General features: G+C 38.3%; 4 protein-coding genes across 4 annotated transcripts; 1 reads left to right on the top strand and 3 right to left on the bottom strand.

Annotated features, from left to right (window-relative positions):
* Nucleotides 1-360: 360 nt before the first annotated feature.
* sostdc1a (sclerostin domain containing 1a) lies at nucleotides 361-2,993 on the bottom strand. The gene is made up of 2 exons (XM_006791823.3): nucleotides 2,728-2,993; nucleotides 361-1,406 (listed from the first exon to the last, which is right to left on the bottom strand). The coding sequence occupies exons 1-2, from the start codon at nucleotides 2,930-2,932 to the stop codon at nucleotides 961-963; spliced, it is 651 nt and encodes a 216-aa protein (XP_006791886.2). The 5' UTR covers nucleotides 2,933-2,993; the 3' UTR covers nucleotides 361-960.
* A 7,535-nt stretch (nucleotides 2,994-10,528) lies between these two features.
* On the top strand, nucleotides 10,529-12,357 carry lrrc72 (leucine rich repeat containing 72). The gene is made up of 7 exons (XM_006791821.2): nucleotides 10,529-10,576; nucleotides 10,670-10,743; nucleotides 10,844-10,913; nucleotides 10,995-11,076; nucleotides 11,849-11,962; nucleotides 12,045-12,134; nucleotides 12,217-12,357. The coding sequence occupies exons 1-7, from the start codon at nucleotides 10,562-10,564 to the stop codon at nucleotides 12,315-12,317; spliced, it is 546 nt and encodes a 181-aa protein (XP_006791884.2). The 5' UTR covers nucleotides 10,529-10,561; the 3' UTR covers nucleotides 12,318-12,357.
* A 1,333-nt stretch (nucleotides 12,358-13,690) lies between these two features.
* Nucleotides 13,691-19,100, bottom strand: ankmy2a (ankyrin repeat and MYND domain containing 2a). Its single transcript, XM_006791820.3, has 10 exons — nucleotides 18,910-19,100; nucleotides 18,411-18,475; nucleotides 17,496-17,634; nucleotides 17,291-17,389; nucleotides 16,719-16,879; nucleotides 16,115-16,329; nucleotides 15,860-15,995; nucleotides 15,531-15,659; nucleotides 15,203-15,332; nucleotides 13,691-14,615 (listed from the first exon to the last, which is right to left on the bottom strand). The coding sequence occupies exons 1-10, from the start codon at nucleotides 18,974-18,976 to the stop codon at nucleotides 14,476-14,478; spliced, it is 1,281 nt and encodes a 426-aa protein (XP_006791883.1). The 5' UTR covers nucleotides 18,977-19,100; the 3' UTR covers nucleotides 13,691-14,475.
* A 4,138-nt stretch (nucleotides 19,101-23,238) lies between these two features.
* LOC118454239 (C-type mannose receptor 2-like) lies at nucleotides 23,239-25,369 on the bottom strand. The gene is made up of 6 exons (XM_087847832.1): nucleotides 25,351-25,369; nucleotides 25,105-25,134; nucleotides 24,562-24,918; nucleotides 24,116-24,469; nucleotides 23,903-23,997; nucleotides 23,239-23,322 (listed from the first exon to the last, which is right to left on the bottom strand). The coding sequence occupies exons 1-6, from the start codon at nucleotides 25,367-25,369 to the stop codon at nucleotides 23,239-23,241; spliced, it is 939 nt and encodes a 312-aa protein (XP_087703958.1).
* Between the last annotated feature and the right edge of the window lie 1,838 nt (nucleotides 25,370-27,207).

Genomic DNA, 27,207 nt, shown 5'->3' with positions numbered 1-27,207 from the left:
ATTTATTGTTTGTATTAGTATAATTTAAACTTTACAGTGTTTAATTTCCCATTTTAGTAAAGAAGTAATTCCAAAAAAAAATTATGGGAAATATTTGCCAGCTCCTGTCTGCAGGACCACTGGTCAGGACTGGGAGGTCCTAATTCCTGAGATGTTTCAAGACCATTTACACTGCAGATAGGTGGAAATGTGTTTATGGCAGAAATTATGCTATATGCCAGTGCTGAATCCATCCAGCTTTCTTACCTGAAAAATATAAATTTATTGGTGCATTTTATGTGCGAGTTTAAGTTTTAGTGAGAGCCCTCTTGAAGATGAAACACATCAAACCACAAATTCCTACTAGAAACAACACATATGATAAAAAAAAAAAGGATATTTATTTCATACAATGTTATTTTTACACGACTGATTGATGACAAAGCTTTTCCAGAGGAGTCACCCACATGCTGACTGCACTTAAGCCACACTTATCAGGTTCGCTGCCAAATAAAATATATTACATCATAAATCTTACATGGTAAAATTTTATACAAATGGACATACTTTATAAAGCATGAATTTTATATATGTACATCTATTTACACAATATTCCTTTAAGATGTTGGGTAGTGTTTACTGGTGTTGGCGCTTCGTTAGTTAAAGATCTCCATCTGCATATCAAATGACTATATGAACACATGCACAGGGCTAGAGGACAGTCTATGCATGGCTCATGGCTGGAGAACATTCTGCAGACAAGTCCTGGTCATATTAGCTTTAAGCATGTGGATTAAAATGTCAAGAAAAGTTCTCAGAGTCCTGCTTGGAGTTCTTCATCATGGTGAGGAACCAGTTCACATAAATCAAGTCCCAGTCACACACATATAATCCACAACTGCTGTCTCTGGATGTCGTATCTTAACATCACTGAGACAAAACTTCTTGAGGTTTAGAGTCACTCTGCATGTTCAGTGTCTCTCAGGGTTCAGTCTCGTGCCAGTTTTCACTCAGCCTGTTCTTCCCCGACCTTCTCTTGCTCTTAGATTTGTGTTTGTGGAGGAGCCTCGGTGGCGACAGGGCCGACTCCTCAAACTTGTTTCCGGATTCATTGTGTTGTCTCGAGTACCTCTTGCACTTGCAGGAGGTGACCACAGTAATCTTGTAAGTTCTTGTGCTGCCATCCTGGCACTGCAGCTGGATGCGCTGGGTACGGGTCTTGTCATTGACGCACCGCCAGTCCTGGTTGCTGCTCCGTCGATTCCAGAACCTTCTGCCATGGGTTCCGCCAATCCAGTTTTCCAGCATCTGAGCTGGGAGACACTCGCCTGCACACACCAACTCCTTGATGGGGTTAATGCTGGTGCAGTGACCATCAGAGATGTACTTAGTGGACCTCAGTTCTCTGCATCCAATTTGACTTTGCTCTGTAGGCAGAAACAAAGACGTGTGAGAATATGAAGAAATATATGTAGGCAGCTAGACAGAAACTGGGCTGCAACTAATTATTTGACTATTAGTTACTTCACAGATTTCTTTGTGTACTCTTTTGAAAGTGAAAAATAAAAGCAGAAAATTCTCACAGTTGCAAAGCTCCAATCAAGTGCTATACTTAGAGTTTTTGCTTTCCTTGCAGAACAATTTTGCATCTCTAGTTTTTGCTCTGATTGAAGATTACCCCCATTGTACTAGTCATAAGCCCTTTCGCAGCCTCTGGCAAGTCACACGATACAAGAGGAGCACCCTGACATTTCTACTTCAGTAATTACAGCACTGTGAAACAGAAAAACTCTCTTCTTTAAATCTGGGAAGCGGGTCTTTACTTCTGCAGCAACATTATTCTCCCGTAGGCTACAAACAGTGTCCCACTGCTCTCCCCTCTGTCACTGTAACCCAAGCTTGAGTCCATTGAAACAACTCCATATACAATGCCCTCCCTTCTCAGTGACAGTGTTTGATGAATGAAGGAAGGCTCCAGTCTGATCTCTCCCTCCCTTTTGCCACTTCACCCCCTCCCCCTGTTTAGTAATCCGCCACAATGGTATGGGAGAACACTTTCATCCAGTCCGCTGTTCGGCCTGATAGAGCCTTGCATCCCTGTCTGGACCCCAGCCAATCAGGTGTGTGTTACACTGAGCAATATATCACTGGGGAGGGGGGGGTGCTCAAATTCACTGCCCATCTATCCCTTTTATAACACCCTTGAATTTGCTCCATGTCTTTCCAGTCTAGACACTCCGATAAGCTTCCAGTCATGTCTGCAAACTGGTGATGATGATTTAGTGTAAAATAATCCCTTTTAAGAATGTAGGAATGTGTAAATGGGAACAGTATGGTGAGGATGGGATTAAGTGCCTGATTAAAAGACATTTGATCTTTGTGGTTTAAAAAGCATTATGTATTTAAACCTGATCTTCATAAACTGGTTTTAGTTGGAGTTGCAAACACCTTTTCAGAGAGAAGAATAACTAGATAAATTAAAAACGTTCAAGCTTCTTAAGATGCAAAAACAGTCTACAATGTGCGAAAGGCACACATGGTAGGAAATAGAGTATCATGCGAAACATCTCCAAACATCAGAAATTTACAATAAGCAATTAAAAAAAACACATTCTGCAATAAAGCAGAACCTTTTTCTCTAAAGTAAGTTTAAAGCAGAATAAACTTCACTGCAAACTCCAAAAATACCAAAGCAGAGGAGCATCCTCTGGTCCTCTGAAACAGGATGCGTCCCTTCACTCCACTCACCGCTTCTGTCGTGCGCCGCGCTGCCCGCTCCTCTCCCGCCGGTTCGTGGACGGTTCAAGGAGACGTTGGTTTGGACCTCCGGCACCGGGGCGCTCACGTGAGAGAACAGGAGCTCCGTCGCGTCGTTCTTGAAGGCTTGGCAACTCCTCAGCAGGATGCAAAACAAGAAGAGGGAATGGCGAGACTCGTGCGCGCTGAGATGCATGGCTGCGTTTGGGGACGGAGAGAGTGTAACGTTGGAAACGAGAAGCAGTCGCCTCTTATAAGCGAACCGACGCTGGGGGACACATGTGAGGGCAGTGGGTTTTATATAGCCCGCCCGCCTCTCGCTTTGGCAGCTTCTCAGGTGCGTTTCATCGAGAAGTTTTGATTGGTCGCCAAAAGTATACCCCAGTAAGACAACCCCGCCCAGTTTTTTATTTTTATTTTGGATAGCTAAACAGTATACTAGATGCAGAAAGGGTGATGAGCATGATGGGATTATGTGAGCAGTTGGCACATCAACAGGTTTTACTGGTTCACTTAAAACATTCAGATGCAGTTTGGGCTAAATTAACAAACAGCAGTAAACAGAAATATAATGCTCCCAAGTTTCCACAGCTCTGACCTTTATCGGCATTAAAACTAATTTCTGACTCAGCCAAATAAGAACAGCAATTACAGGCGCAGTGTGGATAAAACTATCTTTGGGATTTCATTAAAGAAATTCCATCATGATTCAGAATAATTCTTCATAATCTCATTTGTCATACCAGAATCAAGTGAATGGAAACAAGATTACAAGTTTGCATATATTCTCTGGAGACAGCGTACCAAAATCAAATATCAGAGAGCTTAACCTTTAATTTAATCCGCTACAGGAGGGCAGTAAAGCCAAGAAATGCTGATTAGATTGGAAGTCCATTTCAGCTTTTTGTCTGAATTTGAGTTGGCTGAATGCAATAGTTTAGCTATACATCTTACATACAGAGAATAAGTCAAAACAGATAAATCATATAAAACTTTTCCATTCTCGAGAAAAGGCAGCTGAGTAGTCTTTTTTTTTTTTTATATCAGAGATCAGGAATGGTTCTGACTTCCAAAACGTTCTTAAATCAGATTTGTTCCTCTGCTTAAGAAAAAAAAAAAGGGCTCTAATGTGTGCCAATGTTTTGAAGTAATAGTTTCACTGAGGTGTCATACAATAAGACTGGCTGCTACTGGGTTCCCATAATAAACAGATTAGCTTAAAGTGACTCCTGCTGTTGATATTATAAAAAAGCAAAGCTGGTTTGTATCAGTGTATCCTTTAAGTGGCATGAAGGGGCATAAGGTGCTTAAAAAGGTGTATGGGCCACTTTAAGTCTAAAGAGGAGGACAAAGTATCGATTTAAATAAACATTTTTGACCAATCAAAGTCAATTATTTGCTGCTTATTCGTACAGTTATAGTTTCTAAATCAGTGGTTGCATTTTTTTTCCAGATTACTTCAACTCTGAACACCATGACTGATTTCTGTTTGCTCTAATTAAATATTATTTACTAGATAATAATTTCTCAGCAACACAAATATTCAAGTATTCCAGACCTGCACTGGATATACAACATAACAGAGCAGTGAAAACCCAAATTGGTTAAATGCGCTTAAGTGTGAGCATCATTACATAAGTTCTAAAACACATATAAATAGTGTACTGTTAGTAATTGCTTATGTTGGCTGAAATGCATCCTGGAAAGAAATCAGCAGCAATGGTCCTTGTTGGGTGAAAGTCTTATACCTTAAATTCTGAGGCTTTTTTTTATGTCAGCTGAAAAAGATGTAGGAATAATTCATGAAACTCTTAATGCACCTGTACAGCTTCCTGGGGTCATTGGTTGTTCCAGATCTTTTCTCATCAGACAGTGTTTGGGAAGCTTCATGGCTCCCCAGAACCAACCAAAACCTCTGCCACCACACTGCCCAGTTTAACAGCCCCTGCCTGCTGGCCCCTGTGGATGGCTGGCTCATTAACAACAATCCTCCTCATGAAAAAATGAGCACCATGTCTGACCTTGGAGTTGTTTTACCAACTTTGACTGTAATTGCTTCTCCAGGTCAACTTTCAGCTCCCAATATGGTGCCATTACTGCGGTCATGGCAGCTGATATTGGCTTTCCCAAGCTCTTTGAAAAGTGGTGGATTTCTTCAGTGCAGAGCCTCTTCCCAACGTAAGTGATATCTGCTAAAGCCATCGGGACTTCACTTCAGGCCAAACCTGCTGATTCTTACCAAGTACAATAAAGTACCTTACACGAAGTGGTCTGAATAAGGATGGAAGAAGAGAAAAAGCAACCGTTTTGATAGTAGCTATGGGAGGTTCAGGAACATCTGTGTTTTCAACACAGACACATAAGTGGTGGATTCCAGTTGATTCCAATTGCGCCAGCAGGGCGCAGCTCATCTAGTCATGAAAAGACTCTTGGGTTCATGGAAAGATGGCCTGTGATTTCCTCAAATTTGCTAATTACTCCTAAATGTGATGATTACAAGTGAACACAATAGCAATGTAAATATTAGCTTATAAACATCATTACTGATTTGACAAATTAATAATATGACCTGATCACATGGTACTACAGTGAAAGTTTTAGGCTCATCCTGGGAAGAACATAAATGTTTGTGCTAAATCTGTTCGCCTCTGCATATTAAATGGGGGTTGCAGGAAAGCTGGAGCCTATCCCAGCTGTCATAGGGCAAGTTGCACGGTGCTGCCTGTCCGTCAGACTTAGACTTTAAAGTTCTGATGCTGGTCTATAAAGCTCTGAATGGTTTAGGACCAAAATACATCAGTGACCTCCTGACCCAGTATGAACCTTCCAGATCCCTCAGGTCATCTGGATCCGGTCTTTTATCAGTTCCCAGAGTCAGAACCAGACACGGAGAAGCTGCATTCAGCTTTTATGCTCCTTATATCTGGAAAAAACTCCCAGAAAGCCTCAGATCAGCTGAAACACTCAGTTTATTTAAATCCAGGTTGAAGACTCACCTGTTCTCAGCTGCATTTAAATAAAGCACCAAATCCGCACTTAAGCTTAAATTTCAAAACTACTGATTTTATCTACTGTTCTGATTTTATCTGTTTTGATTTTATATACTGTTTTGTTTGTTTGTTTGTTTTAATCAATTTTAAATCATGCTTTTTATTTGTTTTTGTTTCTAATGTCTCTGTAAAGCACTTTGAATCACCTTGTTGTTGAATTGTGCTATACAAATAAACTTGCCTTAAATAAAACTTGCCTATACCACCTTCACATAGAGACAGATAACCATTCACACCTAGAGCAAATTTAGGGTCACTGATTTACTCAACCTACATGTCTTTATACAAGGAGGAAGTTCAAATAACTGGAGGTAACACAGGCTGGCCAGGCTCCACACATAAAGGCTCAGTCTGGATTTGAACCCAGAACCTTCTTGCTGTGAGGCAACAGTGCAAACCATCACACCATCTCCATGCTATTTCATGGCACTCATACAACCTCAATTGTGAACTTAATGGTGGCACGAGAGAAGCAGGAGTCCGCAAAGCAAAGTCAGTATAAAGTCAGTATAATTGACAATTTGGCATCCATCCATCTATCCATGTGCGTGTGAATTTGATTTTCTAAATTACAGTAAAATTTAAAACATAAGACAAATCCAAACTGCATGCGGCTGAAAAATATATACTCTGTCCATAAAAGGTAGAGTCTATAAAGTGGACCTCATAATAATGAGGTATGTGTATGTGCAGAGTCCCTGTGAGCCAGAATCTCGAGATTCAAACTGCTCTAAACTCTCAGTTTTACCCTTAAAAAATACTCTTGGCTATTTATCATGTCAAAGAGTGGATGTCCCTTATATGGTAACCTCAGGCACACATCCTCACCCACCTGCTGTTCAAACCTTCTTTTTTGTGAGGAGTAGCCAAAGCAGGCTTAAAGGAACGGTGGGCTTAAAAAAACATGAGCTAAAACAGCTGGCTTTAAACTGTGCATGAACTTAAGGACCGAACCAACATTCAGTATAAGCTACATAAGAATGGTGACTCATGCTCCTCTAATGAAGTCCAAGAATAAAAATAGAGTTGAGCTGGAAATGAAAATAATGGATTAATTATAATAATATGTTCTTTGACTCTAAATAAAGGTAAATATGACTGAACTATGAACAATTTTACAGCATGTTCTCCAAAATAAAAGAAAAATCGAACCTCTCTGACTTTCTGTGTTCCAGACCAATCACAGAAAGTGTTTTTAAAAAAGGAAAAAAATGCATCACTCATGTCTAAACCTGATGATTATAAGTGCAGATGAAAGTGCTCGTCTTCAGTAGTGATACTAGAAAATGAACTGCAAATGTCTGCAAGGCTGACGGTTAAAGACACCGGGTTAAGCTGTACCTCCTGCTCAGTTTGTCACATTAGACATACTCCACGTTGGGACTTGCCTTGAATTCAGTGATGAAAGCTGATACTGTGTGGGGGTAATTTGCTGTATCCTCCCTCTGCCGACCCCTCAGTTCCTGTCAGTTACACGTCTAATGATTCAAGTGCCCAGACTAACTCGAGTCTTTGTATGTTCGCTGTACAAAACAACAAGAGATTTAATTACTTTTGTGGGGAACACTCAATCCAGACTTGTCTTACAGATATGAAAAGCGGTGTCATGCACAGGCACTAATTGTTGCTCATGTGAATGAAAGTTGATATGCAAGATCTCTTACCTGTTTGCTTTTATTATAACACAAACACTTTTTAGGGCTGGTCTCCCTTTTCAGGAGAGACAGCCTGAGGATGTCATACTTCTGCTGAGTGAGATGGAAGAGATACTCAGATGGACTACGATGTTAAAAATCAAAATTTTCGAAATTTGTTTAAAAATTAATAAGAATTGTTAAAAATTTAGGAAAGAAGTGGGTTAGGATGGGCAAATTAATGAATGTAAGAAGGCAGAAAAGCAGAAACAAAAGGGAAAGAGAAAGACGAACATAAAACGGAAATTAAGAAGGAAAAACAAATAGAAACAACATTAGCAGGATGAAACGAATATCAAGAGACTTGAGAAAAACAAATTGTGTGTAAAGTAAGGAAAAATAGAAATGGGAAAGATAAAAGGAGAAAACAATGAAGGAAAGAAACAAGACAAAATAAGGGAGGAAAGTAAGAAAAAAGTGAAAAGTTGTGCAGGAGAGAAAGAAACGTTCATAATGAAATGGTTTTCCCAGTTTGTGAGAAAGACGTTGACTGGCCTGCTCAACACCTTTCAGGATTTTCTAACATGATCAATGCTACTGACTACATACAATTCTCGAGACAGATTAATAGACTTTGGAGATGGACATTAAATTGGAAGCTTCATTCATAAGTGGTGTTTTGCAGTGTAGTACCACACCTGCATAAATGTAATTCCTTTCTATCCCTTCTGCAGGTGATTGGTTTCTGTCATTAAGCTTGACACTGAGCTTCTGTTATTGTTTCCTCTCTCTTTTGTTTTTCCTCAAACAGGAACACCGGGGGCTCATTCACTCTACTTCCGAGAGAAAATAAAGGACAACGTGGCCAACTCTTCTCAGAGGACTATTTACACTTTGACGCCCCTCTGAGCTTCTTATGGGAGTGGGTGAATGCCGAAGGGTAAACATGATAGGCTCTACCTTTTGTGTCCTCACCATATAAAAGAAAAAAAAAAGAGGTGAGAGCGACTCCCTCTCTGCACACGCTCTAACTCAGCAGCAGGAACACGCTTCCCCCAACCCTCATGGGAAATGAAAGGTGGCCGGGTTAACAGCATATTGACAAGCAGGAGTGTGTGCATGACCAGGAAGTGCCCGTATGCAGTAATGAGAGGTGAGGCGAGGGCAACCGGAGGGGTACAAAAGGTATGCACAACACCTGGAACAAAGCCAAGAAGGAAGGGTCAATGTGGCAACACAGTTTGGAAAAGTTCTCAGTAGAAGCTGAACAAACCGTGGCTGGTGTCTCAGTCACTGCTGTTCTCTCCCGAGTTTACCTGTCTGGTATTTACACTGTTATTATTAGCAAGCACTTGGCGACACTGGGAAGAAAAAAAATCCTTTTCAAAAGGAAGAAACAACCGGAAGACCCAGGCTCAGGGAGGGGCAGTCATCTGCCATGACCGGCTGGGAAGACAGCATAAAACACACACTATGGAAGACGGCAAGATACGAATAATAACTAATGATTAAATGAAATGATGTTGAAATGAAAAGAGTTGAGTGAGCACTCAGTCCATCATGGGAACTCCCAGCAGCCTGGGCCTAATGCAGTGTAACTAACGGAGGATTCAGGGTCACCTGATCCAGCCCTAGATTTCAACATCATAATCTGGGATTACACAAAAAGATAAAAGAGATTGTGACAAACGAAATTTATGGAGGAACACTGGCAGGTCCTCCGAGGTGCTTAGAACAACAAGATTTCATGGTGTAATAGTGGAATCCAATACAGAGTTTAGCCAGTTTGCTTTTTACACTTTCGAAATGTTATAGTGAAAAGGAAAGGTAGAAAACGCCAGTGTAAGGAAAATAAATGTGTTGTTATTTGTGAGTTTTAAAAATGCTGCTAGCTGTCTTAAGTTACCATTTATAAGAAGCTGTTTTCACCTTTCAGGCATTTGTGGTAAACAAAGCTAGTCAGCTTCTGTATGTATAATACAAACAAAAGAGGGGGGTGGTATCTTGTCATCATCATGCTTCCCACTGACAGTTTTCATTTTTATGCAACCACTTTACAATCAGCCTGTTCCAACTGATAAAGAAGATTATGAAATGTGATTGAACACCCATCAAATTTACCACAAGCTGAGGCTATTTACAGTATATCAGAACTTTGATTAATCAAAAGTGATTAAGTCAATTAAGATTAGATTGACAATAGATGTGACCAAACACAAGTTCCTCAAGAGCCATAATTTCAGTTTTATGTATGGAAGTCTATGAAGGACTTAAATAAAATAATAATGTAAATATTTGTAAATGAAAATAATTATTAAAACTTTACATACACATATTTTCTATTTAAAATATTTATGTAATGTTGAAGATGTAACAGTGTAGCCTGATTTTACATTTATGCAAGTAAAACTATTTCCAACAATGTGAAGACGAGTGAGCCATGACAAAGAAAGAAATGTAGAACAAGTAACTTAGCAAATTTTCCCGTTGTCAGTTTCACAAATGGGTTTTAGTGCTCCGTTTCATGCCCAGTCACATGAAATAACAGTTAACTGTCTGAGAGCATAAGAGACAGTTTCTACTTATGACTAACAGACACTAAACATGAGGGTAGTATCTGGGGTCAAAAAGCCATCCTTGTTGCACACGTAGTTCGTGCAAGCACGTTAATAAAAACAAACAGTCAAATTTCAGATAAAGAAAATGGGAAAAAAGTACTTTAAACATGACTTTCCACATATGGAGGCTTAAACTGTTGTTACTTAAATGTGAATCACTGCACTAAGTGGCTGAAATGCAGCTGGCGATAATAGAAAAATCTGACTAATCATTTAGGTTGCTGCATGTACTGTTTTAACCTAAATGAATTCTACTGAATTTGCCACTCAGGTCTGGTGAAGCATTGCCCTCTGCTGGATCTCTGGCTGTCCTGCAGATGTTACAAACATAAACTCTTTAACCTGTGCAAAAATGAACAAAAAGTGCAAAAATCTCCCACAGCCCTATGAGAGCAAAACCAACAACATCACATATCACAATCACATATTTTTTTGAAATAGAAGAGCAACTTTTGTGTTTGTTGTGATTTCAACAGGTGTATCCTGGCAACAGGTGTGCCTTGGTCAGGCAATATAGCAGAAGATGGAGGTGGGCAAGGTGAATCGGCTTTAACCTCAACACCACTCACAACCATTTCACAGCCATGAATGTAAGTTTTACCCCTTTTTTTCCTTTTCCTACTACCCACAGGTCATCGAAGACTATCTCCAGAAGCGTGGAATAAGAAGGGACCGCGATGTTTGTCAACTCAGCCTTGCCACAAAGTAAGAAAAGCATTTACTGTTCTAAAATATATGTATATCTTTAACTTACAGAGGAAAAATTTCCTGAGATTATTTAGACGGTTTGTATTGTGTTAAACAGAAAACTCACCAGTGTTCCTGATTTATCAAGATTTCACTTTCTGAGGACGTTGTGGCTGAACAACAACCAGGTAATCTACTTACAGCTTCTTCTTTTTTTTGCATACATTATGGAACAGACGATTCAATTTATTTCTCTCTAATTCTTACAGATTAGAGAGCTGAGCTGCCGTTCCGTCAACTGTTGCTTGACTGAGCTTTACCTTCAAAATAACAACATCAAGTCTGTCTCAGGTTAACCTCTCATTCTCCCCTGAATGCAAAAAGAGACAAACAAAACAACAACAACAAAAAGAAACAGAAAAAACTTGATTTTTACTGGATCAAAAGAAAGTCTAATGGCAGATTTTTAAAAAATATGTGTATAATATATTTTTCAATTTTTACTCACAGTTTGCAACATATTTCATATGTTGAAACAAGTGCTGCAGTCTTTCTTTTAAGAAAGAGCATCACCTGAATTACAAGATTTTTTCTTCAAATCAAATCAAATCAAATCACTTTTATTGTGATGTGACAATAAAAGTGATTTGATTTGATTTGAAGAAAAAATCATGTATATAAGGTCCTTATTAAGCTAAATTCTGAAACTCCCTGAAATACTCGGGAAGGCTACAACACATTTGTGGCAAACACTTTTGTACTTTTATTTTGAAATAATACACAGTTTCCTCTGTTATAACACAGTCCCATCTTTTTAATGATTTAACATTTAACAATTTATTTTCTTTCATATATACTTACTTATGTATTTTTAGATTACTTATTTGATTTTTTTTTTTTAAAGTTACTACACAAATCAGATGAATATAAAGTGGTGAAAAAAACATTTTACTCTAAAATGTGCTGGAATTAATGCTAAAATTATTTTTAATTATTAAAAGTAATTTTTTCACCTCGACATGCACATTTGTGCATATAGATATGCTGTAGGGACCTGAAGAAAAAGTTCTAGAAAAGAAGACATATGTAGTCGTGACTTTTTCAAACTTTCTCTCCCACACAGGTGCTCTAAGTCATCTGACCTGCCTGCAAATCCTGTTTCTTCACAACAACTTGATCAGAGGGTTGGAGGACACAATGCACGAGCTCAGGAGGATGCAGCAGCTCCAAAATGCCAGTGAGTCCTGAATTCTGTTCATGCTTTAAAGATCCATCTGCAAATGTGGATGTTTGACTATACTGTGTATTTCAAAATGCAGCTTTTTCCCTCAATCCCATCTCTCATGAACTTGGCTATCGCCAACATGTAATCCATCGCCTGCCCTCACTCCAGATCTTAGATGGAAAAGGTAAAGATGTTGAAATGTTCTGACATATCGGACACACGGTTTGTCATTACAAACACAGGAACTGTCTCTGTTGTGTTATTAGAAGTGAAGCCAGCAGAGAGGAAGACGTCGTTCCAGATTTACAGTCAGGATTGTCACCGCGTCCTCCAGTCTGTGGCTTTTGGAAGACGCCAGTCTTCCTAATTTCCTATGCAAATTCAGTCATTACACAGTGCAAAGTTTCTCCTCCATTCTCATTATTTCTGTGATATGTTCAAAATAGAGCAAAAGATGCACTGCAAACGTAAATTTGAATAGCCTAAAGTACCAGTAAACCAAAACAGTGAAAAAAAAAGCTACAACTGAAGATTTCCCCCAAGACCAATAACAATCACAGGAAGAAGTTGACCGTAAAAATAAATCTGAAAAACTCCAAAATGTTATTTGACACAAAGTGAGCCACAGATGACCCCAGAGATGAAAAGAAATTAAAACAAATATCAAACAGAATAAAATGCAAAACGAAATGATAGATGCAAACTGGCAGTAACAGTTTGTACAGTCATCTTAAGTGTGCACTAAACAAGAGAGTTTAATGGGTTAATGGAGAATGTGGTTTATTCTCTGCTGAACAGGATATACTCAGACTTTATTTCAAATCGGTAGGAAGCGTCGTATTTTAACCAGTTCTTTCCTGGACAACATACTCGGAACTACAGATTCCTTGTAAAAGATATTCCCACGCTCTTTCACTTGCATCACTTCTGGATGTTAAATACCACCAATGGAAACCATACAGTAAAGTTACATATATACTTGATGTTCTCATGCTTGGTCCTAATTAGCAAAGTTAAAGCTAACAATTACAGAATAAAAACTGATTTATAGTCCAGTTATCACTCAGAATATATCATAAATACATATTTCCACTTTAATCTGACCAAAAACCCTCAAAGTAATACACTTGATAAATAATACCAGCACTCAAAGAACTTCTCCAATTCACCCATTCACAAATGTGCACATCAATACAGCTCATTATTCTAATGCTTGAATGTCTTTACCCCATCATGGACTCATACCTAGATCTATGCATTAGGGGGAATTTGAGTTTTAGTATCTTGCTCAAGGACACTTTGGCATGCATACTGGATAAATCGAACCACCTGATTAGCAGAACCGCTCTGCCTCCTCGTCCATCGCTGACATTTATGCTTATGCCAAAATGATTTTCCACATGTCTTTACTAAACTATGAAAAGGTGTCAAGTCCCAGAATGCATCTTGGTAACTTTTAATGTTTATAGGTAAAAGTTTAAATTGTTAATTGGCATTTTGAACAATAAAGGAAAGCTATGCTGAATATGTTTGTCAAGCCCTCAGGAAGACTCGAAACAAATCAATAGGGCATATCGAGCACAGCTGGAAACACAAAAGTAATGCGCAAAAAAAGTAAAGGGTCAAGTGAGTTTCACAGGATTTACATGCTATCGATTGCACTAAACACACCCTTATAATTTCAGGAGTGAGTGTACAAACATAAATAAATACACTTAAAAAATGAAAATCTACAGCATATTTCAGTGAAGTTGGTCTCTGTTTAATGTATTTGAAGTCACCAACTCTCAGAACAATCACAGCCTTATTGAACTTGATATTTTGACTCTAATAATTCATGGTGCACAACAAATGAAAGAACATCAAAACTACAACAGTGAGATCTTTCAAGACAAACTGACACTTGCCGTCCTGACATGATGTCCTTGTTCAACAGTGGATGCTGGAGTAAATGTTTCCATTTAGTCGGAATTTGGAAAATCCTGAGAATTAAAGTCACATCTCATCATTCACGAAAAATAAACTGATGTCATTTATATTTAAAAATATACATTTTTGGTCAACATTTTTCAGCCATGCCTTTCACTCACAGCTCCTGTAATGTTTTCAGTACAAAAGACGTCCCAGAAATACATCAAATAACTGCAAAGAAACAACAACTCTGATTGGCTACTTCATTCCCACACAGTTTGCTACAGTTTAAGGCAGAATTGCTTTCCATAATGGATGTGAGCCATTACGAATCCCTCCCAGTGACGTCTACCAAAAACACTTTAGCCTATGCAGTGTTCACATTCAGATATTATAACAATTCCATATGAAAAGTTAACTTAGAAAAAGGACACAAAGACTGCGGCATTCCTCGGATGTGTCTTGCCGTTATGGTGAGAGTCTTAGATTGTAAATAAATATGAGTCCTTCTTCGAGTCTTTATCTGGCGTTTATTCTTATGGCCAGTTTGCTCTCTGTGGTGTGTGGATAGACCCTAGAGAAGATGGTCATTGTCTTCAACTGTCAGATGTTCATCAGTTGCCAGCAGCTGGGGTGCTTTCAGGGTCTGATGTTTCTGTTTCTGCTGCAGTGTTTGAAGGGGTGACCTCACTGCTAGTGTCTACTGAAAGCTCCTGCATGGAGTCTGTGGCATCCTGCACAGCTTTACTCTCCTCTGAAAGACAAACAAGACAAGTCATTCAAACCTATTTTAATCACATGCAGCTCTGTGTTTTATCCCTGATCAACTCTTGATGACCGTCAGTTAAAGTTCTATATTAAACTGATCATATTTTAATATAAGGTCTTTCACAGCATGCTTTTACTGTGAGTTTATTTAAATATGGGAGAAAATTCAAATGAGCTCTTAATTAGTGATATTATTTTGTATGCCTCCCTTTTTAAAATTTTCTTTTTTTAGGCAGGTAAAAAAAAAAAAAAAAAAAAAAAAAAAAAAAAAAAAAAAAAAAGAAAGCATAATTTTTTTTAAAATTTGAAAATATTTTTTTTGTAAATCCATAAGCAGAAAATAATAATTAAAAAAAAAATTGAAACATAATGACTCTATTCACACTGATCCTGAAGCAGACGATTTTAAGTAAAAAGTCAGATATTGATGTTAAAATGACCTTAAAATGGAACTGATGCTACTTTACTAGAACACTGTCATTACACACATTTTGTAACATTTAACATTTAACAAACAAATGTTTGTGTTACTATTTTGTGTGACTTATTTTAACTCTCTGATGGAGAAAATACCTTTGTTCTGTTGCATCCTCAGTTTGGCTGCCTCTGCTTCTTGTTTCTCTCTCTGCTCTTGGAGCTTCTTGCAAACTTTCTTGTGGGTGAACCAGTGCATCTTTTGGCAAGCTTGGCCACAGTAGATCACCTGGTGAGAAAGAAAAACAACAACTTTATTTGTACACCGTTTATGTCAAAAAAGGTAAACAATCCAAGCAGTCAGTTAAAGAAAGGACTCTCAGTAAAGGTCATAGTTAAAAATTTCACATCAAATTAAAACAAAGAAACAACAACAGGCTTCATTGTCGAGGTAAAACCGGCAATCTGTTGTAGCTCTGGCGCTCACCATTTTACAGATGGAGCATCTCTTCTCGGCTCCCTTCTCTCCACAGGTCGTGCAGAACTCTGCGTCCATGAAGCCGACCTGACCGGTGATGGCCTGAGTCAGCACTGACAGAGCTGTGGGGTCGTTACCCTGCAATGATGTTAGAAAGGAAAAAAAAGACAAATCAACCACCACACATAGCTAATTACAAAATACATTAAGCTTGAATGAAACCTATTCAAAACAAAGTTCAGACTTTTTCTTTTTTCTTTTTCATGAAAAGACACACATCGCTTAATTTAGCCTTTTGATCCATTTAGCTTTCCAGTGAGTTGGATTTGCAAACTCACAATCTCTACAGGAGCGATACTCCGCACCAGCTGCTGCAGCAGAGTAGCATCACAATATGGGAATTTGCGAATGCATTCTCTGATAAACTTCTCTTGATACACGGGAAAACCATCAGAGTCCCGACCCTTCAGCAAGCTGGAAAACAAGGATTAGAGGTATTTATAACTGTACAGTGGATGTCATCTCAAAAATAACTTAAAATAATAATAAAATTCACTGCATTTTGGAACAAAGATCATTTTTAGATCACACACCTCTTAAGGAGACCGTCTAGCTTGTCCTCACGGTCTTTGAGGAAGGAGGCACATTTTCCCAGCACACAGCTGATGTAGTGCATCTTCATGGCCAACACCTCGTTCATGTCCTGCTGCTTGATGCACTTCTCACAGATAAGCTCCATCACACGGCGACATTTGTCCAGCGCCTCCACCTCCGCCAGTAAAGGATTCTCCTTCACCAGCATCACCATCTGGAAAACAAACCAAACACCGAGATTCTTCTTAGTAAAAGAAATGCAGTTTATATTTAATGTCTTTGCTCATAATTTGTGATGTAAAAATCTGTTTTCAGTTCCGTTCATAGCTCCAAGTGCACCACAGGACATCCCTGCTGTTGATCAGTCAATCAGAGCTAAACCAGTATCTGGCTGTTTTTAACTATACCCCATTGCTCTGTGACAAAATGTATTTGAAAGTTTGCTGCACAATGCCCATAACCAGAAGAAATCAGAGTAATATTTGCAAATTAATAAATAAAAGACTGCAACAGCACTTTAATCTGTATCAGTGGGTAATAACAATAGCTGCATCAATTACATATTTTTATATCATGACCTTTTAGAAACCAGGGAATCTTTACCTTGACAGGGTTCAGGTTGGTGCTCATGATGACCTTATGCAAAGGTCCAGCAAGTTTGGGTGGTAGCTTGGGTTCCTTCTCCAAACCCTGAGGCTTAGTGTAGTAATCCAGTCTGGCACGGGAGAAGAAGTTGTTGATCACTGTGACACAATCATGTTGCCCTAAAGAGAGAACAAATTAGTTTGTTCATTTGTTTTAGCACATGTACAACAAATGACCAGTCAAACGGAAATACTAAAGGCAATTATAAGATTTCTTCAGTGTGTATGGAGGGCACGGATGGTGGGATGTATCAGCTAGCAAAAAATGAAGTGATATAGTCAAAAAAAAAGTGATCATACCCAAGATCAGTCAGTTCCAATAATTTGTATCTAATGTAGGTCAAGTAGGTAGGTATGGGATGTTAAGAAAAAGAAATACATAAAAAACTGAAGCTAATGCCAATCTCTAGTTTTTTTTCTTCCATGCAAAAAGAAGAAAAAAAAATCTGACTAAAAAGGTTTTGTCTCTGTCTTTTTGTCTTTGTGTGTAGACCACTGAGACCTAAAAGCTAACCGTTACTCCAAACGTACCAACAAAAGCTGCCATCTGTGCAGCAGTCCTTCCGACAGAGTTAACTACGTCTGTTTCTGCCCCTGCGTCCAGCATCATCCATGTGATATCGGTCTTTCCTGCAGGCACAAAAGAAGGAAAGTCACAACACTTAATAAAGAAACAACTGATTCTTCAGTGATGCTGCTGGAACGATTAAAACCAACACGCACACACAAGTTTTACCTGACAGGCCAGCAAACATCAGCGCTGTGTATCCATGCTCATGCTCATTACAATTCACATCTGCACCGTGTTGAAGCAACAACTTGCACATGTCTGCTTTTCCCTTGTAAGCGGCGTGCATGAGAGGAGTCATCCCATACTGTGGATAAGACAAAAAAAGTTAAAAATAAGGAAATATTTACAGAAAAAAATTCAACACTAATAGATAAAAAAAAAACAAAAACGGTTACTACAATTGCTTCTAAACAGTTAAAATGCTTGTTTTTATTATCCGTCTGCACTTACCTTCACCATCGACTACAGGTACAGTAAAGTTAAAAAACATCAAACTACAACCATCTGCTTCTGACAGGTGGACAGGACAAACGTCCTCTAAAGTCCTTCAGAGTGGTGACTTATAATTTGTCCTTTTATTCAGCAACACATGTGTTTGACCTTGTCTTAAATAGCTCATCATGTGTGCTCCACAAATACACTGCAGTCCTGAAATGAAAAGACTTACTTTTTAGAAGAAACCACAGATGGTGTCTTAGATGTAGTTATTATTTTACCATTTGAACCTTTTGGCCTGATGATTATATCGTAATTAGAGATGAATGCGATTTTTGTGACAAGGATAAGACACAAGAAATAATCTAAATCGATGTCCCCACCCCCCTAACCCTTGTAAACGAGGTAGAGAGGAGCTTTTGAAACATGTCCAGTAAGTTGTCAATTTATGACACCAGATTTAGTATTTGTACTCAAAAAAGAATTATTAGTGCATACGCTGTTAATATAAATTAAACGTAACTAAAAATTATCATTGCAAGTCAACATTCGATGAAATACGTAAAAGAGACGAGACAGATAACGTGCTTTGTTACATGTGCATGTTTTGTTTTCTCGATATTGCGATCAGACACACTCTTTTACCTCATCCAAACAGTTGACTCGAACATCCTTACAGCCCAGCAACCTTGAGGCCTCTTGAACGTTTCCTAAAGACAAAAAACCCTCAGTATTATTTCAGTACACACAACACTACGATTTACAGCTACTAAACTATATTAAATTAAGATTTTTTTCTAAATTAGTCTGCCATAGTCCAACTTATACACTGCATAATCATTCTAATCTTCCATGTAGTTCGGTCCACTTAGATTACGTTTAAAACTCATGTTATCCTGCAAGTTGGCATTAGTGAGGTGGGACTACATTTTAGCCTGAATGATTAGCTTTGAGCTAACATCAGCTATTCACAAGCTTTGACACAGCTAATTTTAAAGTCAACTGCTACTAATAAAGGAGCAGCAAACATGCATCACGGCTTTAACTGCGGTTCAGTTATTTAATTCAGTCACAATTTCTCAAAAGAGCTAACAAGAGCTAACTGCTGCATTGTGTTTTCAGGGATTAGCGTTAGCCGGCTTACCTGCAGTAATAACCTCAAACAACTCCTTTTCACTTGGTGACAAGTCTCCTTTCTTTAAAGCAGACATTCTGGCCAATATTAGCTTCAAACGACACTATAATGGCACAAATAAACCACCGAGTTTTCAAATAACTCTACACTGTCCGTGGCTCCGACAGTATGCTGATGCTCAGGCATGAAGGCTAGCTCAGAACAAGCTGTCATCTGGAATGTACCACTGCCAACCCCTAGTAGGGAGGATATGTGTCACAGTCAAAAATACGTCAACGTTTAATCCACCGTCTGGACTTTTGGACTTTTTAGAACGACGCAACAAAAAAATCTAAGAAATATGAGGATTAGATATAATGTCACATTTTCTCATCATCTGTCACAACAGTGAAGTGCAAGAGATAACCCCCCTTTAAAAAACTGATGAGTTCCACGGAAGTCTAGAAAGTTTTTTTTTTTTAATTGCACAGAAATGTACAACAATTATGGCAATCTCTACAAAGATTCTATTTTCCCAACATGAAATAGTATCAGAACAGACTGAATTCCAACATATAGAAGATAGATAATGAACAGGAAGTACAAACAACAACAAATAAATAAATAAAAACAAAACCCCAAACAGAATCAAAGCAAACAAACAAACAAAAAAGACGTTATACCTTAGGGGTTTTCTAGCAGATCTAATTCAATAATCATATGATTCAGAACCAGAGCTTGTTTTTTGTCCATAAATTTAACAGATGAGAGGAAGAGGCAGAGTTCTTTGTGAAAAGTAAAAAAGGACGGCTTTGTTTTCAGAAAACGACATTTGTGAATGAAGAATTTGCCGATAATAATTATTACATTTAGAACATTTTCAAGCTTCTTTTCTTTTCTTAGAGAACCAAAGATAATATCATTTTTAGAAAATTCAAGTAAATTTGGAATCTTTGGGAAGATAAAATAAAATAAATGTTTATAAAATAAATGTTCTGTTGATTCAATATCCCCATCACAAAAAGAGCAAGAATTATTATCAATAGCAAAGCGACGTCTGAGAAATTCTTTGGAAGGGTAAATACCAGAAAGGATTTTGTAGTGGACCTCCTTAGCTTTGGGAGGAATGGGAAGTTTTAGGTAATTGTTTCTGATCTCTTTCTTTTGATCACCGAAGAACAGATGTGAGATGGAATTTAGATTGGATCTATAGGGGAAAAAACCATTAGTAAATAATTCCCTAATTTGGGAGTTTTTTAGACTGTTAGCTGTAATGTTATGCCCATTTACCAAGAGTTCAGGGAGGTCAGGGGATCTATAGTCAGGGTTTTGAAAAAGATTATATGCTGTACATAGAATGTTTTGAGGGATAGCCTTAGTAATTTTTTGAAATTCTTTGTTATTTATTATATTAGTATATTAGTGCAAAAGAAATTGTGTGAAAGGCACAGTGCTGGGCAAAGCCAGTGTTCAATGGCTCAACGACAGAATAGTCCACAGTCCAACTTGCCTTTAAACCAGTAGGAGCTCTCTTGCTGTGGAACGAGCAGGAGCTGATGGTCAGAGTAGTTCCAAGCCTTCAAGCCAGTGCATGTACGAAACCCCAGCTCCAACGGTGCCTTCCCAGTTTCCCCAGGGCCTAATTGGGGAGCCTTGCGATGGTTTAGCATGGTTAGATCAAGTTCAGTGTCGGTGTTTAATTGACACCGGGTCCCAAGTCACATACGTGAATTGGTCTGTTTGATTAGAATTCTCTTTGCATTTCACTTTATATGTATTTTGTTGATCATTAAATAATATTGTCTTAAAATCTCATGATCATATTTAGGCAAGTAGAGCTAGACGACTGGAATGAAAGTAAATACATGTAATTTCCACTGAAGAGATTGAACTATATGCAAAGTCTCCCGTCTGGATTTAGGTTTGTGACATCAGCATGCAAAGAGCTTCAGGAGAAATCTTGGCACATCCTAGCTCTTTTTCAGGAAGTCCTGAGAGACTTGCTTATTTCTTTGGTAAAGATTTAATAGGCTATTTTAGAGGTCATAAACAAGTGCTGAGGCAGAGTTTTTTGTCTATGATGTTAAATTCTCCAACCCACTTAGATCAGCCACAGTTCAAATTAATGCGTTTTTTTGATGATCTTTCACAAAATAATAAGAATAAAGATACTAAAGACAGGAGACCGATGTGTGTGTTCTTTTTTAAATTTGAATTAAATTTTTAATTTATTATGTATGTGTTTACTGATGTAGTGAAGTTTATGGTGTATGAACTTGTGATGCGAAAGCTTTTTAAGAAAGTCAAAATCTGTAGGCATTTTAGTTTTCAGCCACAGTCATGTTAATGGCAAATATGCTAGGCTGAAATAAATTTAGAAGGATTCATCAACTTGTGGTCAAAAACACTGACTTAAAACAAATGCTGAACAGTAGGTTCAAGGTTTCATTGTCATTCAGGCGCATAAATTAACAAAATAAAATAAACATAAAAATGTGCCACGGTATACAAGAATAAAATGAGAGATAAAATAAATACAATAAATTACATGCCAGCTTTCACAAATAGGTTCCAGTGGAAAGCTGTTTTATTCTGTTTTTTAAGGTAATATTAAAGGTAATCAAGGAAGAAAAAAGGGCATTGGCTTTTAAAGATTTTACATTTTAATATACATATCAGTTCACATAGTTAGGATTTACTCTTATTATTATTATTCTAAGACTCTGAGGGACTGTGAAACTGAAAATGCAGATGGTTAAATTTGACTGGGAAAGCAAACTGTAGGAAAAGATCTTGGATGTTTTAATTTCAGCTTTATCGTGCATGTGTGTGATACAGGGTGTGGGTAATGTAAAGGATGTAAAACAGTGTTAAGGGTTCAAATATTGAGGAGGGATATAGGAGGAAATCCAAAATAACAACACTGGTCCGGCCGGGTTAAGTCAAACGATGATTTTAATGAACACACGTGTGGGAGATGAACACCGTATACGCAGACAGCATCGATCTCTCTCTAACAATACACAATCAGTTGTTTTTATATCATCAGGGAAATTTATGACGCCTCCTCATGCGTCATCACATGCATACGTTTCAAAACCACAATGACTTTTAACACAGTTTGAAAAAGCAACATCGCCTCGTCTCCATGCCAGGTGTCTTCCTGCCGCTGCCGGACGCTTGCTTATCGTCTGGAACATCAGGCACACATTCTTCTTCACATTTTTCTTTTATAATGCAATGTAATCTACATATAAACATTTAAGATTATGAAAAGCATTCCAAAGCATTTAAGATTATAGATTTAACTCAACAGTTTAAAGTGGTTATAACTGCACCTTTAATAAAGGCTAATTGGGTGCCAATATGTTTAAACATCTGAATACAATATCAATGCTGTAGATTATGTTATTAATGCAATGATAATGATGATTACCATAAACAATAGCAGTAAAATATTTCTCTGATCTCCACAACAGCAGATTCTACACAGAACTTGCTTGGTGGGTGTTTACATGGAGACAAAATAAACTCTTATTAGATGCTTGATTGACTCCTAAGAAAAAGTTAATTCTTGGATAAATACGATAAAAATATAATCTAACTATAAGATGTTAATTAAGCTGAACATAATCAATAAATACATAAATAATAATTCTTTGTAGGCTATACTGTTTTTGAGGAAGCAAAAGTGCTGCACACTCATTTTGAACACAATAAAAAGAAAGATACTTGCTAAATTTTAAGACGAATCGTTAAAATATCATGAAAGCCAAAATTACAAATATATATTCAAATTAAGCAAAACTACAGTGCTGAACGGTATGTTATTGCAAACTTATCAGGAATTCTTATCAGCAACATGAGTTGTGTAATTGCAGAGTTCCAAACCGGGATCCTTGCACTTCTCTGTGAAGTTGGCAGACATGGATACCTGTGTGGATTATGTAAATTAGGAGAAGATGAAATGAATGACATTTCATTCTGTAATGTCAGTCCAAGTTAGGAATGTATATATATATATATATATATATATATATATATATATATATATATATAAAAATAAATAATATATAAATATATATTTTTTTTATATAAATAAAAATCCGGAAATGTTTTGCTGTTCAGACAGTGTCAAACAGATCTAATTTTGGTGCTTGTAAGATAGTTGCCTATATTTATTTATTAAACCTGGAAAAAGTGTCAGTTTGGATTATTTGTTTTATACTCGTAGGTTATGCTTCTACACTGCCTCTGTGCTGTTGGATTTAGCATACTGGTATATGTTTGGCAAAACATCAAATCATCAAATCAAACCAATCAATAAATAAGAAAACTGGTGTTAAGCGCTCAGCCACTTTAGGGAATCTCTTTGATGAAAACCTTTCCACTGGATTGCTTTCTCCACTTCAGACTTATGTTAGCTCCAGTTGCAGCCATTAGCTAGAAAACAGAAAAAAAACAAGAGCTGTTTATAGGATCATTTAGATCTGACATCTTACACAAAATGTTCTAACAGAACAACAAAAAGCACATAATGTGATCTTCAGATCTTGTAGATACATCACATGTCCAAATTTTCTGTGATCAACTATTTAACTTGCCATGTTACCAAACAACAACAACAGCAAGTAAATTATCATTAAAGAAGTGAGTGCTATGGTAAATGGACTGGATCTTATATAGCACTTTTCTACTCTATCTGAGCACTCAAAGCGCTATATTCAACTAATTCATTCACCCAATCACATTTTGTTAAGTGCTTAGTATCTGACATTCATACTCAGATGGATGCATTGGAGAGCAACATAGGGTTAGTCTCTTGCCCAAGGATATTTGGCATGCAGACTGGAGGAGCCTGGGATTGAACCATCTACCTTGCAGGTAGTAGCTGTTCTACCACCCGAGCTGCAGCCAAAGGACTGGACAACATGTTTAAGTAGGTCATTAATACTGTATTTTCTTATTCTCTGAGCAGACTGTAGGAGGCAAAACACTTAGATCAAAGATCTGTAAGACTTACTTGCTTCAAGATGTTCTCTTGTATGGTAGAGTTATTTAGATCCAGCCCAGAGTCTTGCAGGCTGATTCTCACTTTAATCACTTTGACTATGGTTTCTATTATAAGTGGAAAGGAACATATAAGCAGAAAATTGTTCATTCATCATTTCTGTGTGTTTAGTTCAGATATTTGCACAGTAAAAACAACAAGAGATGCTGTAAATTAAGTACCTACCTTTGGCCTTACAGGCACAGAAGAATGGGTATTTGTTAGAACATGGCAGTTGCCCCCATTTACCAGATTCATTCTTCAACAAAGCACCGCAGCGTTCAGTTTCTTCATTCCAAATTTTCTGCTCTACTGGCCAGTATCTCAGTGAGGAGTTACTCTGGTCAGACCACTCCCAGGGGTCTTTGAAGAGTCCAATCCAAACATCCATACCATTAGCTAGACTCTGAATTATCTGATGCTCTGCATCATTCCTCACACTGGTCAGGTCTGTGTGGTTGGTTCTGCAGTAGTTCTGAGCCTCACTCCAACCCATTGTTGCTGAACTGAGAATATACTGCGCAGCACCTTTTTTCTTTCCTGATAAAAAAAAAGGATAATTAAAGAAAAGCAAACAAACTTAATATACTTAATTTGTATATTGGTATATTGTAGCTGTGGTACTCTCTTACCGTCAAAGCATATAAAATATTTGGCGTAATGACAACGGTCTGAAGACAATCTCCCATTTTCATATGTACCACAGTTGTAATTTGTGTTGGAGCCCCAAGGCAAATAATTGTAGAAATCGTTACTTGGCATAGACCAGTGCCATCTCTGAGTCTGGCCTTTCCAAAGCCCAAACCACACAGCTTCATTGTATTTGTTCTCAACAAAATTAAGAATTGATTCTATCTTTTTCATGTTGTCAAAGGTGAGCATGTCAATGCAGTTCTCTCTGCAGTAGCTTTGTGCCTCATACCATGTTTTTGGATTATAGAATAAGAAGTTATGGATCTGGTAGGGATACAAAGGTAGAAAACACATCCCTGTGGAAGAAAGGTCATAATTTTACGCCAGCATAACACTTAATGTTACTTAATTCTGAAATTAAGACAACAACTAATAGTAAATTTTATCATTTGAGAAGGTGACAGGGATTTGCTGTGGGAGATACTACCCGAGGAGAAAATGATATGTCACAGGGCTTTCAGAAATACTGGGAGTTCACTGACCTGCAAGTAGAATCAGGTGTGTTTCCAAGACTGTAAAGACATTCATAAGAATAATGTAAGAACATTTATTTCCTCATATTTTAAATAATCAAGATCCTTTAAAGCAGAACCTTTACGTTCTGCCTTAAATAATATCCAAGCTTTCCTAGGGGTACACCCTGGAAAGGGTTGCCAGTCAACTATCTATCTATCAAAAAGTAATGTAAACATGACATGACATGAAAGAAGATAATGGAAGAATCTTACCTAATGTTAACTGCTTCATGATCTGTCCCAAAATTACATTTACGAGCAAATGTGTCCTAAATTTCTGCAGTTTGCACTGCAGTTGTTACTATGCTAGAACTGATTCAGTCTTTGGACCTAAATGTGATATTGACAAGGGTTTTGCATGTGGTAACCACACGTGGTTTATCAGAAAGAGGTGGTTGTGGTTGACACATTTACCTGTATGCGCAAATGATTCTTCCTCAGTATGCAAAGCCTGTGGAAATCTGGACTAAGTAATGCAAATTATTCTTCTCCATTTAAAGGAAAAGTCAATGTCAAAGCTTTAACCTGACCCTTAATATTGCCAGATATAATGGTAGTACCAATCCACAAATACCCTCTGGACACATACCTGCATGCATTGTACTTCCAAATATGGCACCATACAGAGGGAAAATAAGTTTTCCAACAGTATAAGTTTTATGGCCAAGATGAACAACAAAGAAATAAGCAAACAAAATGAATTTCCTCACTTTTTGTGCTAAGTTTATATGCTTTAGGCATTAAGCTGTCATGGTCCTGGGTGTGTTTTGTGTTTTATTTATATTTCTTGATTATTGTTATTCATGGTTTTAGTTCTTTTCAGGTTATTTCGTTGTAGTAGTTTCAGTATCTGTACCTTCCCTGTGTGACTGAGCTTCTTATTCCCAGTGGCAGCAGCAATACGCTCAGTAATCCAAATGACTCTATACTGAAATGTTGGATGTCTATCTTGAAAATAAATCCCACACTGATATTTAACAAGTGAAAAACACAAGAAGACAGTGTTCATTTCTGTTTGTCTCCACGTTGAGCCAGCCACCACACCCCCTGCTGGTGGCTGGCGCACTTGCAGTGGCTGCTTGGCAGGGCCTGGCGCTCATGGCTTGGTCAGGTCCCTCCTGAAGGGTGGGGGGCCCTCGAGCCTCTGGTCCCGGGGCTCAGTCCGCTCTGGCGCAGCTGGCAGAGCCTGCGGGCACGTTGCCGCAGCTCCTTGTAGCTTTAGCGCCGCGGCTGCTGGGTGACGAGGATCTCCTCAGGCCGTTCCAGGAGGGTGGCGCGGCCGACCCTCCAGTGGTCCTCCTTGGGCTCTCGCGCTCTGGAGGGCCTTTAGATGTCTAGGACCTGGATCTCCCTCATGCCTGCATCATGACCTGCGGGGCAGAGCTCCCCCACACCCACTATCAGATAATCACTTAACCCTTTAACCCTTTTGAATACAAGCGTGCTCACACACACAGATGTGCACACAGGTGTACACACGGGTGCTCACACACACAAACTACACCCTTTTTGGCTCCCACCTCAAAGCACACAGTGCCCTGTCAATCCACTGACCCATCTTTGAATTTCCTGAATTCCAGCCTATTCCTCCAACACCACCATTTTCAACAGGTGAGGCATGAGAATTTCTTATCAGCACAACATTAAGACCTCATGAATGGGTAAAAAGGATGGTGTGTGTGTGTGTGTGTGTCGTCCTGCTGACCAAAGGGTCGTAAACGCAGGAAGCTTAAATCAAAAAGCACAAGGATGTGTCTGTAATAAAGGACTACAGCCCCCCCACCCAGAACCTCGAGATCTGGGGAGGGGGGCAGTGGAATTCCTTTCATCAGAGTTGGCAAGCATAAAATGACAACATTTAACAATTCACTCTAACACCTTCCTTCCCTGCATCCCTGGAGCCCCTGATCCCTCGCACTCTATATATCTTCATCTGGTGTTTCTGTATAAATAAACTATTGACTTTTTATTCTGAACGCGCTGGTCTGTGTCTGAGTCCATTCCATCCCCGTGACACTACTGTAATGAAATGCATTCCCAACTGGTCTGTAATTTTACTTTCAGCATCTA

This window comes from Neolamprologus brichardi, chromosome 11 (genome assembly GCF_056152115.1).
Source record: "Neolamprologus brichardi isolate AB-2024 chromosome 11, ASM5615211v1, whole genome shotgun sequence".
Taxonomy (NCBI): Eukaryota; Metazoa; Chordata; class Actinopteri; order Cichliformes; family Cichlidae; genus Neolamprologus; species Neolamprologus brichardi.
This window is presented reverse-complemented; position numbering and strand designations above follow the sequence as displayed.